A 13,889-nucleotide genomic window follows, 5' to 3' on the forward strand; every position below is an offset into this window, starting at 1 on the left:
GGATGGATGGATGGATGGATGGATAGATGGATGGATGGATGGATGGATGGATGGATGGATGGATGGATGGATGGATGGATGGATGGATGGATGGATGGATGGACGGATGGATGGATGGATGGATTTGCATCAAAGTCAAAGTGAAACTCCTACATTCGCCATTTCTCATGAAAATAGAATCTAACAACAGTTTCTCAGACACACAAGTTTGTTTGTGCGGATCCCTTTGAATTTAAAATCCTACAAACTGTGCAGTCATACAGTCGGCTATGTTATTTTACAGTGACTCATGTATTGACAGAAGAATTTACAGTCAATTTATTTAGGCTTTTTCAAAAAATGTCAGCTCTGACGGGTGTTATTGTGCACCATCTACTGACTCCACCTCACCGTGAGAGACAGTACAGAGGGAGGGAGAGAGAGAGAGAGAGAGAGAGAGAGAGAGAGAGAGAGAGAGAGAGAGAGAGAGAGAGAGAGAGAGAGAGAGAGAGAGAGAGAGAGAGAGAGAGAGAGAGAGAGAAAGAGAGAGAAAGAGAGATGTGGGTGGGAGATGGTGGGGGTGGAGGGTGCCACATTGTGTGTACTGTCTCTTGTTCCTCTCAAACCTGTTACTGATGAGATACAACTTTGAACCAGTATGAGCTGCTAGTTCAATACTGCCATCCTCTGGGTAAAGTCTTCACAGTATCATAAAGGCTCCGGTGCATGAAAAAATGTAGAACTATAATAAAATAAAATAAAAACTAAGCAATAAAAATAAACAAAAACGTAAAGAAACCAAAGCTGGGTTTTTTTGTAATTCATATACTTCAATAATGTTAAAAAGTGTCACTTAATAACATTTAAGAGTTACGCATAGTGGGAGGGGAAAGCGCACATGATAGCATAGACAACTATGAAAAGATATTTGATATACCCCCTGGCATTTAATGAAATGTATGATAAGAGAGATTATTTCATACAAACATGTATTGACAGGACAAAGATTATTAACTAATGAATTTATTGATTTTATATGAGATTCCTGCTGTATTTATTTTTTCTATTCATTGTTTTTTTGTGTGAAAAAGCTCTCATGCGTTGTTAGTGTTTGACACTTCCTGTATGAATTGAATATTTAAATATATAAAATAAAATAGAATATAACCGTTTCCGGTCAAGACCTTCAAATTAAAAGTTTATTGTGACTTAAAAGAATAGTGTGTGTCCCGTAGTATCGACTTTTAAAGGCAAAACAAATCGTCCCTTCAACCCGTTTGTTATTATTTTGTTATTGTTGTTGTTCCCCAGCTTTGTTTGAAACGTACACACAAAGTTTAATGAGAAAAAAAAACATACGGTCTCTTGATGACGTATTTTTCAGGCGACTGAAGGAGGGCGGTTTGAAAGCGAAGATGTAACTTCTGACAACATGTTTAAAAGAAACCAAATGACCTGACAAGACCGGAGTGAGCATTCACAGTCAGTAAAATACCTTATCCGTAAATTAACCGAGACTAACCGTTGCTGTATTATGTCGTCTTTAGGGACTTTAAACTGGCGGTAACACATTTGGTAAACAGCTAACGGGCGTTAGCTAACGTAGCTGCTGTTGTTCTTTCTCTACATGTTAACCCAGCGAGACACAAAGTCAGGTTATTTGTAGCCGTAGCGTAACACAAGCTGTCAACATGGCGAGTGTGCATGAGAGTTTGTATTTCAACCCTATGATGACCAACGGGGTGGTCCATGCTAACGTGTTCGGGATCAAAGACTGGGTGACCCCGTATAAGATCTCCGTGCTGGCGCTGCTGTACGACATGACTGCGTCCAAAATCGCTCTGCCAGAGAGACGAAGACTGAACAAACTCATCCTACCCCTGCAGCAGGTTGGTTTTTCACTAATGCAGTTATCTGGAGTACAGCTGAGGTGTGGAGGGTGTTTCATAGATGTACCTTTTGTTTCATGTGGGGCTGTCAGGGTCCAGACCTGACTCTGGGCCAGTTCCTGAAGACTGTGGAGGAGTGTTGCCCTCAGACCGCTTATGCAGTCAAGCTCAGGTATGCTGCTGTAACTTTAATTCATTACTCAGTAGCATGCTACTACATTGCTATGGTGGTTACTTCTACTAGATTTCTGGTGCTTTCACAGTCTCCTAAGTTGATGAAATTGTACAATATAGTTGCAACATAGCCTGCACATGTGTCAAACTAATCCAGTAAAGAGCCGCTTTGGCTGCAGGTTTTTAGTCCAACCAAGCAAGAACACACCTGACTCGACTTACTTAGGTGTGTTTTACTTGGTTGGAATGAAAACCTGCAGCCACAGCGGCCCTCCGCTGGATCAGTTTGACTCCCATAGTGATAGACCGATACATCGGTATCGGCCAATGCAGGCCCCTGTGTTCCCCGGCATTATTTACAGACAGGCGTCCACAGGCAGCTCTGGATGGCTGGGGAGTCCTTTTTTAGGTTCAATAAATGGTCCTTTTTTTAAATTGAGACATTTGTTATCATCATTGTGTCATCACTGTAAACTGAGGGAGCTAAAGTAGTATCGGCTCAAGAAAATCGTCAGTCCGTGTCAGTCATCGGCTAAGGCTGATGGAAAAAAAATGGTTACAAATCCATATCGGTCGATCCCTACTTTTGTCTGGAGATGCACCTTGAGCCGAGCGTATCCGCCGATACCGGTCTGAACCTACTGTTGAATGAATGAACCGTAAACCTTGCCATGTGAGTGAAGGCTCAGGCTCGACATAAACATTTAACCTTGTTAATAAAAAAAAAGGCTAACAAATTAACACAGATATAAATGTACTTAAAAGTTGACTATGTAAACTCTTCCCTAAAAGCTACATACTTTTTTTAAATAATACACCCACGGGGAGTTTTGAGGGGTACAGAATGAAAGTATTGCTTTTCCATGAAAATATGTATTTAGTCTGAATTTATTTTCACGGGTTTGACAATGCCTTTCTTTCACGTTCTGTTTACATTGTACCAGCCATTAGCGGCTGGCATTGCGGGTTGCCAGGGTTGTCGGTTGTTTGGTGCAGATACTGTAGGCTGGCACTGGGTGAAATCGAGTTTGCCAATCCTGCAGCTGCTTATTTGTCCCAGCAGCTGAGTGACTGGAGAGGGGCAAAAACTAGAGTCAATATAGGCCGAGCATTCACTCGATAGTCCGAGATAAAGGAGTTCAACGGCATTAAAACGCACGCCCAAAGGCTGTTTCTCCTTGATCTGGTAACTGTCAGTCAAACTCCTCTAATACTTGCTTTTATGGTGCGATTTGCCGGAGACTTAAAACTCCTGTAGGCTACTTGGCCGGATCTGACCGACCTGGCAACCCGACTGCTGGAATTATTTTCTGTTGTTGCAACTACGATGTTGAGACACTAGATAGCGGTGTTTTGCTCATTCTCCAAATTCAACCTTTTATATTATTTATTAACAAATAACAAAGTGTAAATTAGCAGCAAAAAGAAATAACTAACACTTCCATGTAAAGTGCACTGCAAACAGATATTTTAAAACGTAATCTAAAACCCTAACAGGTGTTTCAAACATAGAATTAAAGTGACTAGATTGCTGTAACTGTATTGCTGTGTATGATATTAATTAAAAAGAAATGAGCAGGATCGGCCTCATTCATCCGCTATCCGATCCAGCTCATTAGTCAATATAGGAGCCGATATCCGGATCAGTGCATCTCTACCCATCGTCGAGGACGAACACAACATCACAATAATGTTAAACTATTGACATGTCTATTTGTTGTTGTTTTTTCAAAGGCTGCATGAAATGGCAGATGGAGAGCTGAAAGACATGGAGCACTTCTTTTCCAATCTCCCCACTCCATTCACTGCTTTTGATTCAGAGGCGTATAAAACCAGTGTTGTGGGTGAGTAGTCAGCATGATTTGTCAGCTCTTAAAGTCTGATTGGAAGTCCTAACATGTCTGTTTTACTCATTAAGCAATGTCTCACCTTTTTTTTAGGTCTTTTTATGAGACACATGCTTCTGGCATACAACAAGCTTTCTTTCAGTCAGGTCTACAAGCTGTACAAGTCACTGCAGCACTACTACCACAGTCAGTACGCCAAGCCTACCGACGGGCAGGTGGCTTTGCCCGTGCTGGTCGCTGACGACTGTGATATGGACCTCACCAGCACTGAGGATACTATAGGGGACAGAATAGACAGAGAGGAGTTGGACTCCCCGCTGCATGAGTCAGAGCTTCGGTTAGTGATGGATAAAATCATTTGATTTGGTGTGAAATATGTTACTTTAGAGGGACAAACCCAAATGGTTCAACCTTACCTTGAACGTTTTGACATCAATATTATTGTTTTATTTTTATTTTGTGAAATCTACTCACTGTGTGTACGCCAAAAGTCTCAGCAGCTTGGTAATTGGAAAGACTTTTGTAATGATGTTAATGTGACCAGGACGATTGTTATAAGCCAATCTCATTTCCGGTTCTCTAGAAATGACAATGCTCCAAGCAGAGGTCCGCTGTCACAAAAACAAGCAGAGTATTTTCTTGCAAGACAGGTGAGTGTTTCAATCGAGGCCGAACTGAACTGTGTTCATGCCATCTTGTTCAAACCACAGCAGTTTCTGAAAACCTCTTTCTCCTGAAGGCATATCTCCTGAAGAACGATGAGAACAAGGCTCTGAAGCCTGCTTCGCTGCAGGAAGAACTCAACAACATGCTGAAGTTTAATCCAGATTTTGCTGAGGCGGTGAGCTCCTTCCACTTAAACTTTATTACTATAGCTGCTTTTCGACCAATTAAACTCACTGGGAAACAATGATGAGAACTGTTTGGTTCCTTCTGCCGGCTTCATCTAAAAGAAACGTTGAAAAAAAAGGCAACATTTGGTTTCGTCTCACTGCGATGACATTTACTGCTGCATGTTGGATGTAATTAATGAAATGCAGAGGAGGAAAATTGAACTTAGAGTGTCTGTCTCCACATTAATGTTTGATGGTTATTTAATTGTGCTCCAAAACGTATCATTCACCGGCGCTCTCATTAACAGCACCACTACACTGTAGCCTGCCCTGCAGTTTAGTGCTCTTTTTCTCTCCCTATTTTATTTAATCAATTGGGATGCCGACAGCAAAGCCTAACTTTACTTTTAATCAAACAAAGAGAAATGTTTCCCTTCTTCCTAAATCGATACAAGAGAGCATCCATCGTTTTATAAATGAAACAATACACAAGTTGAAGCAGCCGCACTGTGTTTGACTAATCAGCAGCAGCCATTCCTTCAAACCCGGCCCCAAAAGTTCCTATATTTTCAGAAAGTACTTTCCTCCAATTAGGGACTTTTGGGGCGGTCAAATGTCCCTAGAACTTAATTTAGGGCGCACTCACACTGTCCATCCGTCTAGTTCGCTTGACCAGTGTGAGTGCAACCGTACCGCGCGGTACGCTTGCCGGCCACGGCCCGTTTGGGAGAGGTGGGCTTTTGTAAAGCACGTTTGCACATGAACGAGCACTAGCACGAGGCCTACGGCGGTTCTGACGTCATTTTATGATGCCTGTTCGGACATAGAAAAAAGAAGGGCGGAGCGTCGACTAAACAGGGTCGTGACGCATCACAATGAGTCCAAAAAAAACACAAAGCCAATTCTTCCCATTATGTGGCCCAAAGACAAACAAAGCGACGCATCACGATGATGTCAATCAATGCGTGTGACGTGTTACGGCGTGATGACATATAGGCAACAAGAAGCATTCGCGCCGAGGCCCAGGCAGTGTGAATAGAAACAGGCCTGGGCCACAGGGGGAGAGCTACGGGGGACAAGTACCCTAAAGCACAGGGCATGGTACGGACGGACAGTGTGAGTGCGCCCTTAGACCCTGGTCCCTGCAGTCGAAACGAAGTGAGTTTCTCAAAAAGTGTCTAGTCCCTGGTGGAAAATACCTGCAGTGAAAAGCTCTTTAAATTTACAAAGTCCACCTGAGGGGGTATATCTTCTTCATCGGCTCTGTGATCTTTTCTCTCTCCCCAGCATTACCTTAACTACTTGAACAGCATCAGAGTGCAGGACATCTTCCTCTCCGCCCACAGTCTCTTACATTATTTTGACCGGCTCATCTTGTCTGGAAACGAGGGAAAGAGCAACGGGGATGAGGGCTACGGCCGAAGTCTCCGCTACGCCGCTCTCAACCTGGCAAGCCTGCACTGTCGTTTCGGCCACTAGTGAGTACAAGAACTAGTGGAGTGTGTCCGAGCAGATGAACAAGTTCCAGTAAAAAGAGCATCTGTATAAAACGTTGCTCACAGCTGTTCTCACTTTTCTTTTTCCCTCAGTCAGCAGGCTGATCTGGCTCTACAGGAGGCTATCCGCATCGCCCAGGAGTCAAATGATCATGTGTGCTTACAACACTGTCTGGTAAAATACTTTTTTCTACTGTTAATATTCTGTTGTCTTTTTTTCACGTCACTATTGTACCATGATTGATGGTTCCTAATGTCTGGATTTAAAACTTGTGTGCCTCAGTTTATTTGTCTTTGTGTCCCCCGTCAGAGTTGGCTCTACACACTGGAACAGATGAAGGGATCTGACAGCACTGTGTTAACTGAGGATTCAGTAAAAATGGCTGCCCATTTCTGCCTGCCAGTGAGTGTTGAATAAGAACGCCTATATTAAAGTGGCTGTTTATTATTATCATCCTTTTTAATTGCCTTGGCTCACTTTTCACAACAGTCTTAGTTTGCAAAACACGTACCACCAAAGGCTCCAAAGGCCTCCAAACCTCACATAGCAAATCAATTAAAACATCTCTATCAAATACATTGCATCATAAGTTTACCAGAGCATCACAACAGTAAATACTTTTTATCACTGAATTAATTGCATTTTTAAAAGAATACGGACTATATTAAATAATTCTGACTTACAGTAACACATTCTCATCAAAACAACTCTGCAGAGACTTTCTTTTCTTACATAAACAAATGGGAATGAGAAAGATCTGCAGTTAGAGGTATTCAAATAATTTAGAGTAAGAAAGACTTTTCAGAACCTTAATTGGATTTATTGAATATACTTTATCTCTGCAAATATGAGACAATGACTCTAGAGCAGGAATGTCAAAGTCAAGTACATCAGAGGGCCAAAAAAAACAAGCTACAAGCCGAGGGCCAAACAGGTTCAATGTTTATTAAAACATATTAAAATTATTGCAGATATTCTATTGAACCAAGACCTAACACAGTGTACCGTATTTTATTTAATAATTAAATGAATATTCCAATATTTTTGTACGGCTCTGTCACTAATTTCAGGTGAAAACATTTTTCAACAGGCTCACAGACAAAAACAAACTTCCTTCAAAGAGAAAACACATGTCCTGTACATTAAATGAATAAAGCAATATTTTCTTGTGACTTTAGTTATTTCAAGGAAAACATTTCGAACAGGTAAAGCAAAAAAGAAAATGTCCTTCAAAAATGAAATATGTTCCTTAATATCAAGATAAAGACACACAGCTTTGCCTGTTACCTCTGTGAACATGTGCTCTGCCTCCCACTGAGCTTAAAACACCATGTTCTCATCGTCCACCTTCCCTTTAGCCATTATTGGGGGGGGGGGGGGGTGCTGAACGTTGACATCTGCCCTGAATGCTGATGAATAAAGAAGCCGAGGCGGCCCACATATGGCAAAGGGTTGAGTTTGCAGGCTACCGTTGCATTGTGGGTAATGTAGTTTTGGCGCGTGAAAAACACCAGCAGGCAGCTGTGGCGTGCGGGACGGTTCTAATACTAATCAAATATCATCCCGGGGGCCAAGATATTTCATTCGCGGGACCGATCTGGCTCGCGGGCCTTGACTTTGACACCCATGGTCTAGAGCTTGTTTTTTTACAACAGTGAATTCCACACATCTCAACATGTTGTTAGTAATTAAAATACATTGCATTTCTTTTTACTTTTTGGTAATCAGGTGTGTTGCAAATGTCCCCTGGATAATATTTAAAATAATTAGAAATGCTTAAATTCCCTTTGATATTAATCCATGAACTATACCTTAGTAATAAGCATTATCCTAATGTGAGGGTAGCTGTGTGTTTTATATATTTTCTGTTTAGAGGCAAGAACACTATGAAACCTGAGCCAAAGCAATCCTGAACTACTGTAACAGAGGTGTTCTTCATGTCATTATACAGTATGTACAGCTGTTACACGGGGGCATTATATTAACATGTTAGTTGCAATTTAGCACCACTCCTTAGATATTCTGGCTTTTATTCAATAGTTGTCTCCTGAACTGTTTATCATTCATTCATTCATTCATTCATTCATCCATCTTCAACCACTTGTCCCTGTCGGGGTCGTGGGGGGCTGGAGCCGATCCCAGCTGCCATCGGGCGTGAGGCGGGGTACACCCTGGACAGGACGCCAGTCTATTGCATGGCACATAGAGGAGACGAACAGAGACAGACAACCATTCAAACAGCATTCGGGGATGCATGCTTAAAATAGAATCCAAAGACTTGCTGCACACACATAAAAAACAACATAGAACGCATCATTCACCAATCATTGTACTTGGCTATACCTGATCTTTCCATATTTTATCTCTGACACGTGTTATCCACCACACTGATTGATAATCCTCTCTGTTTTAGTACTTGGCATCTCTGGGAATTCAGTCTTTGGTCCAGCAGGGGGCGACACAGGCTAAAACAGCCCACAAACTGATGGACGCACTGAAGGACACAGACATCCTGCACTGGAAGCACAGCCTGTCGGAGCTGATCGAGATCAGCCTGGCACAGACTACGTCCATATGGAGGATGTATGGCAAGAGGTCAGACTCTTCAACGCGCCACCCCGACACACAGTTGTCTCTGGTGCTTACTGTTACTGACTGTGGACTGCACGCACGAATCAGCTCTTGAAAACACGGTTGAAATATCTCATGTTCCTGATGCATAGATTAACATTTCAGGCATCTAATGTACAAGACACACTCATGAGGATTAATATAAAAAAACACAAGTTTAGTTGTAAAAATCCATGCCTCAGAAGTGCCTGTAGTACTACCGCTTTTCCTCTAACTGGTCTATGTGCTTCTGTTTGTCGTGCAGCACCATGACTCTGCAGCAGGCCCAGCTGCTTCTCAACATGAGCAGTCTGGAGCCAGTCAACTTCGGAGTCCAGCAGAACAACACAGAGGCATTCGCCGTGGCCCTGTGCCACCTGGCCGAGCTGCACGCTGAGCAGGTAACACATTTGATGTGATCTCGTCTGTCTGCTTTCTGCCCCGCTGCTGTGTAGCCATTAGTCATTTGACCCAGCGTTGCAGGAAGACAAAAAACTTGGATCAGGTCTTCTTTCCAGCTCTGATTTTAACGTGTGTTCGCTTCTGTTGCAGGGCCTGTACTGTGCAGTTTCAGAGATTCTCCAGCACCTGAAAGAACAGTTTCCTCCTCACTCACAGCATGCCAAGGTGTGTTCTCTCAAGCACAATGTATTATTCAGTGCTGCCCTACAAAGGGCAGAGAGCAGTGACTGCAGAAAGAGTGAAGTTGACAACAGTTTTAAAAACTGTCCGGTAAACTGTAACAGAAAAAAAAAAGTTGCAATGGTCTTTTTAATGCTTTTTTAAGACTCATTCATGAACCCTAAAACAATCATCACCATAGCTTCCTGCCTTTTAGATGATGTTCACTGAATGCACAGGGGAATGACGTATTTACTAGAAAATAACTGTTATTTAAACTTTTTTGTCCATAATGAGTTCATTTACATTACATGGTTTACATTACATAGGTATTAGAGTTATGGCAGGCCCAAAAGTTCAGGCTGATCTCCATCTCTCCGAGCCCCAACCAGGGGAGAATTGTTGGGCCCAAGCCCATTAAAAAAATTCCACTGTTAAAAAAAATAATATTAACAACAAGTAAACTCAAGTCTTTTAAATGCAGACATTTATGACACAATCACTGACATGTCTCGAGACTGTTCTAAACAACAGCAGCGACATAATATCCAACGGTGGGTTATTGATCATAGCATGAAGCATTCCTGCTCATCTGAATAAGATAACAAATAAATACAAACACCTGGGAGTTTGCGCAGACTTGACCAAAGCCTGGAGGAATTTTTAGAAATTACAGCCTGTAATTTCCGAACACGTTCACATACACATTTAGCATATATAAATATGTGATTTAAAGGAGATTAAACCACACTAAATCATCTTCATTGCACTCTCGTCAAAAGCTCAGATGACAGTTGCTGCTACTCTGCTTAGCTAGCGTAGTTAGTCGGAGTCTAGCTAGGTTTTTTCTATTACGATTGGATTCAGCTGCTACCTCGCTTAGTTCTTTAGGATAATAAACTAAAGTTTAAAGAGAGTCAGTTTATTGAAGTAGATTTTACTTTGCATTCTAGCTTTCACTAGACACAGCCCTCTCGCTTTAGCCGATAGTTGGCTCTCTCTCTGCGGCAGATGGTGCAGTATGTGCAACGACCTTCGAAATTACCAACCCAGGGAGCAGTTACTGCAGTGAAGCTTGTTTCTTCTGTTTAGTAGTTTCTGCTGTTTTCATTCCAGTCTTTAGTCAATTTTGACCAAAGTTGTAGTCCTCGCCTTTTTAGCACAGAGGGGAACACTTGATTAATTTATTTTGTGATGCTTGATATGATGTTTAATCCATGATAGGAAATGTGTGAAATAATGCTGACTGTTCTTTTTTTTTGGTGATCTCCAATTCAGCTCTGGATGCTGTGTGATCTGAAAATCCAGTTTGAGAAACACATGAACGAAGGGAAATACCATTTGGCAGAGCCACTTGTCACAGCCATCTCTGCCTTGAACAAAACAGAGGGTCTCTACAGGTAAAGCCAAGGCACTAATCTTCAGTTCTGTTCTCCACAGTGGCTGTCTCATTCATGTGTCATTTGTGCATGAGCTGTAACTTTGTGTTTGCCGACAGGAAAGCTCAAGTTCTGAAGGCTCTCAACCGGAGCACTGAAGCGTACAGCGTCTTACAGCGGCTGCAAGTGCACTGTGAGAAGACTAAATGTACAGAGGTGGTCATCAGGTAGATGGACACTTCATGATAACATGTTTTTCCTTGAGTGTAGAGGAGAATGAAGTCACCCAAACTTTTACCTTCTGTTTTTTTATCGACTCACCTATTTTAGCGCTACCATAAATATTTAATGCAAGTCATTCCTGGCTTCGGACTGAGCCACATTTTTTATCGTCCATATCACTGCCTGTTTATGTTTCATACAGAGTTATGCTTTCCACCACTGAGCTCCACTGGGAGTCGTCTGGCTTCTCCACAGCTCTTCCTCTCCTCCTGCAGGCCTTGGCTCTGGCTAGACAGCACCACCTACAGTCCCTGGCATCAGAGACCATCCTTCACCTGGCCTTCACTCAGGTCAGCCACAGCAGGAAAACAGACTTCACTCAAACACTGTCACAGCTCCCACTAATGCAAATCAGCATGGTCGGTGTATATGCAAAATAATTGTCTTTGTTTTCCCTCCTGTCTGCAGTTGATGTTGGGGGTTCCTGAGCACGCTCTGAGTGTTCTGCATGAAGCCATCGAGCCTGTTCTGGCCCACGGATCGGTCATGGATAAGGGCCGAGCGCTGCTGCTTACTGCCCGCTGTCAGATGGCTGCAGCTGGGTTCAGGCCAAACGGACAAGGGCAAGCAGGTAACAGCCTTGGCCGCATGCCGAACACCGATCCCTATCTCATAGTGTTGTCATGCTGCATAGCCTCTATACTACACACTGCTGATTGTTCTCTCTCTGTGCAGATTTACATTTGGCGGTTTTGGCTCTCGACACGCTAAATGAGGCAGCAGCCTATTTCTCTAAGCTGACCTGTAAGGAGCGGCTGCGGGACGTCCACTACCTGCAGGCTCAGCTCCACCGTTCTCTGGGACAAACCTCACAGTGCAACAAAAGTGCCATGCTCTTCCGGCTGCTGGACCAGGAGCTGCAATCACCAGCACCACCGGTCTCTATGCGACTGTAACTGCTGCCTCTCTAACGCTGAAAAAAGGACACAACAACTCCTCTAATAGCTGAGTTGAGTCACTGCTGCTCACCACTAGATGGCGATGAAGAGCTGTCCTGCTCTGTCAGTATTAAAGCATTTGATTTGTAAACAGTTGGGCAATTTTGGAACTCTTTGCACGCAATGCCTGGATGATTACAGAGGACAGTGTCAGTCATCATCATAAACAACAGGCTGATCTACTGGCAGAGATCAGTAGATCGGTTGTTGCTTCACTCGTGGTCAAGAAGATTAAGAATTAGAAGAATTATTACTTTATTAATCCCGCAAGGGGAACTTTTTTTCACTCTGTTATCATTCAGGTTACACACACACAAGCCCGAAATACACGCACATGCACAAACAGGACCTATATACATGCAATTAATGGAGAGATGTCAGAGCGAGGGGGCTGCCAATGGGTCGGCGCCCCGAGCAGTTGGGCGTTCGTTGCCTTGCTCAACAGCACCTCGGCAGTGCCCAGGAGGTGAACTGGCATATCTCAAGCCACCAGTCCACACTCCTGTCGCGTCCCACGCAGAGACTCGAACCGGCGACCCTACGGTTCCCAGCCCAAATGGTTGCTTGATAATAAACTTTTAATAATTTTAATTTTAAAAATAAAATAAATACGTTTTTTAATGCTTTAACAACAGAAACAGTCCAGGTTTGTCAGACAGGAATAACATGCCTTATGACGGCATGGTAGGAATGACAAAGCTTTATCGGGGGGCTGTCACGGCCGCGCTGATCTAACCATCGCTTTTTGATAAATGAGGCTAATATCGCAGTTAGCTACAAGATGAATGTGTTTCAGTGGCCTGGAGGATCCATATTTCAGCAGAAGAATACAGATAAAGCTGGAGTCCAGAGGAAGAAATCGTGATCACATTTATAATATACTAGACCTGCCAAGATATAACACCAGGTACTTTGTCTGAGAACGATTTTTGCCTGATATTGTTACATTTAGATGTCCTGAAGGGTCTGTAATCCATTACACGCTGCACTTCTTTCAAGAAAATAACCGACTTGTTTTATTTTATTTTGTTTTCAGTTCATCTGAGACAAGTATAGGAATACTTGTGGGTAACATGTCTGCTGCAGGAACATCTCTGTACTAGAGGTTAACCATAGTTTTAAGTTGTCCATACCCTTCTGCGCAAGCATCTCTGAGGTAGGGTGTCTGATTTGAGTCCTCTGGACCTGTTGACAGGGAATTTCTCTGTCTCGTTTACCATCTGTGTAGACCCCCTGAAAGTTTCTGTTGACTGAGTTAAAGTGCCATGTTTGGCTTCATGTCATTTACTGCATAAACAGATATATTACAGTGGAGCGTCGTAGAAGCCGGCCTGTTTTCTGTGTAAATATCACGAGTCAGAGTCATGCGATTCACCTCGATGAGTGAGGGCTTTTCACTCTAGCTTGTTGTGAGATGGCTGTAGGCACAGAGCCATATGGTACCTGTATTTACATGTTTGTCTTGATTGCAACTAACAGCGTGTAGAGTATGTGGTCGACTTCACAGGGAGTGTGTATGTAGTGCAAAGTGTATAGCGCTCAGTTTATGCCTTTACCAAAAGAGTCTGTACGTTGCGGGTATTCCTGAAGTAGGGTTCAAAGCACTAATTGTTATCCATCAGGTTTCACAGAACTGTTTACGGCAGACAGCTTTCTGTTTGAATTTGATGCTGCTTGTTACAAAGTGCGTTTAATGCACTTGAGCAGTAAGTATTTTCTACCATCTGTGAGATATTACAACACTTTAAAGTCTAAAGAGATGAAAGAAACAGCTACAAATAACTTTTTCAGCTTGGTAAAGTTATGAATGACAAAAAAATCTGATATTTTTGAGATTTAA

At 42.7% G+C, this 13,889-nt stretch overlaps 1 protein-coding gene across 1 annotated transcript; it reads left to right on the plus strand.

Annotated features, from left to right (window-relative positions):
• The first annotated feature begins 1,382 nt into the window (after positions 1-1,382).
• On the plus strand, positions 1,383-13,071 carry anapc5 (anaphase promoting complex subunit 5). Its single transcript, XM_083911675.1, has 17 exons — positions 1,383-1,868; positions 1,961-2,040; positions 3,777-3,886; positions 3,983-4,226; positions 4,473-4,539; positions 4,629-4,730; positions 6,010-6,200; positions 6,312-6,393; positions 6,529-6,621; positions 8,633-8,814; positions 9,095-9,230; positions 9,382-9,456; positions 10,729-10,850; positions 10,949-11,056; positions 11,254-11,401; positions 11,520-11,682; positions 11,787-13,071. The coding sequence occupies exons 1-17, from the start codon at positions 1,671-1,673 to the stop codon at positions 12,005-12,007; spliced, it is 2,322 nt and encodes a 773-aa protein (XP_083767801.1). The 5' UTR covers positions 1,383-1,670; the 3' UTR covers positions 12,008-13,071.
• The last annotated feature ends 818 nt before the right edge of the window (positions 13,072-13,889 follow it).

This window comes from Echiichthys vipera (assembly GCF_963691815.1).
Source record: "Echiichthys vipera genome assembly, chromosome: 4".
Lineage (NCBI taxonomy): Eukaryota > Metazoa > Chordata > Actinopteri > Perciformes > Trachinidae > Echiichthys > Echiichthys vipera.

Excerpts from the sequence above, each read along its gene's own strand:
- anapc5 (XM_083911675.1), top strand. The coding sequence starts at position 1,671 with ATGGCGAGTGTGCATGAGAGTTTGTATTTCAACCCTATGATGACCAAC. Across the intron at positions 1,869-1,960 it reads TCATCCTACCCCTGCAGCAG|GGTCCAGACCTGACTCTGGG; the intron begins GTTGGTTTTTCA and ends TGGGGCTGTCAG. Across the intron at positions 11,683-11,786 it reads AAACGGACAAGGGCAAGCAG|ATTTACATTTGGCGGTTTTG; the intron begins GTAACAGCCTTG and ends CTCTCTGTGCAG.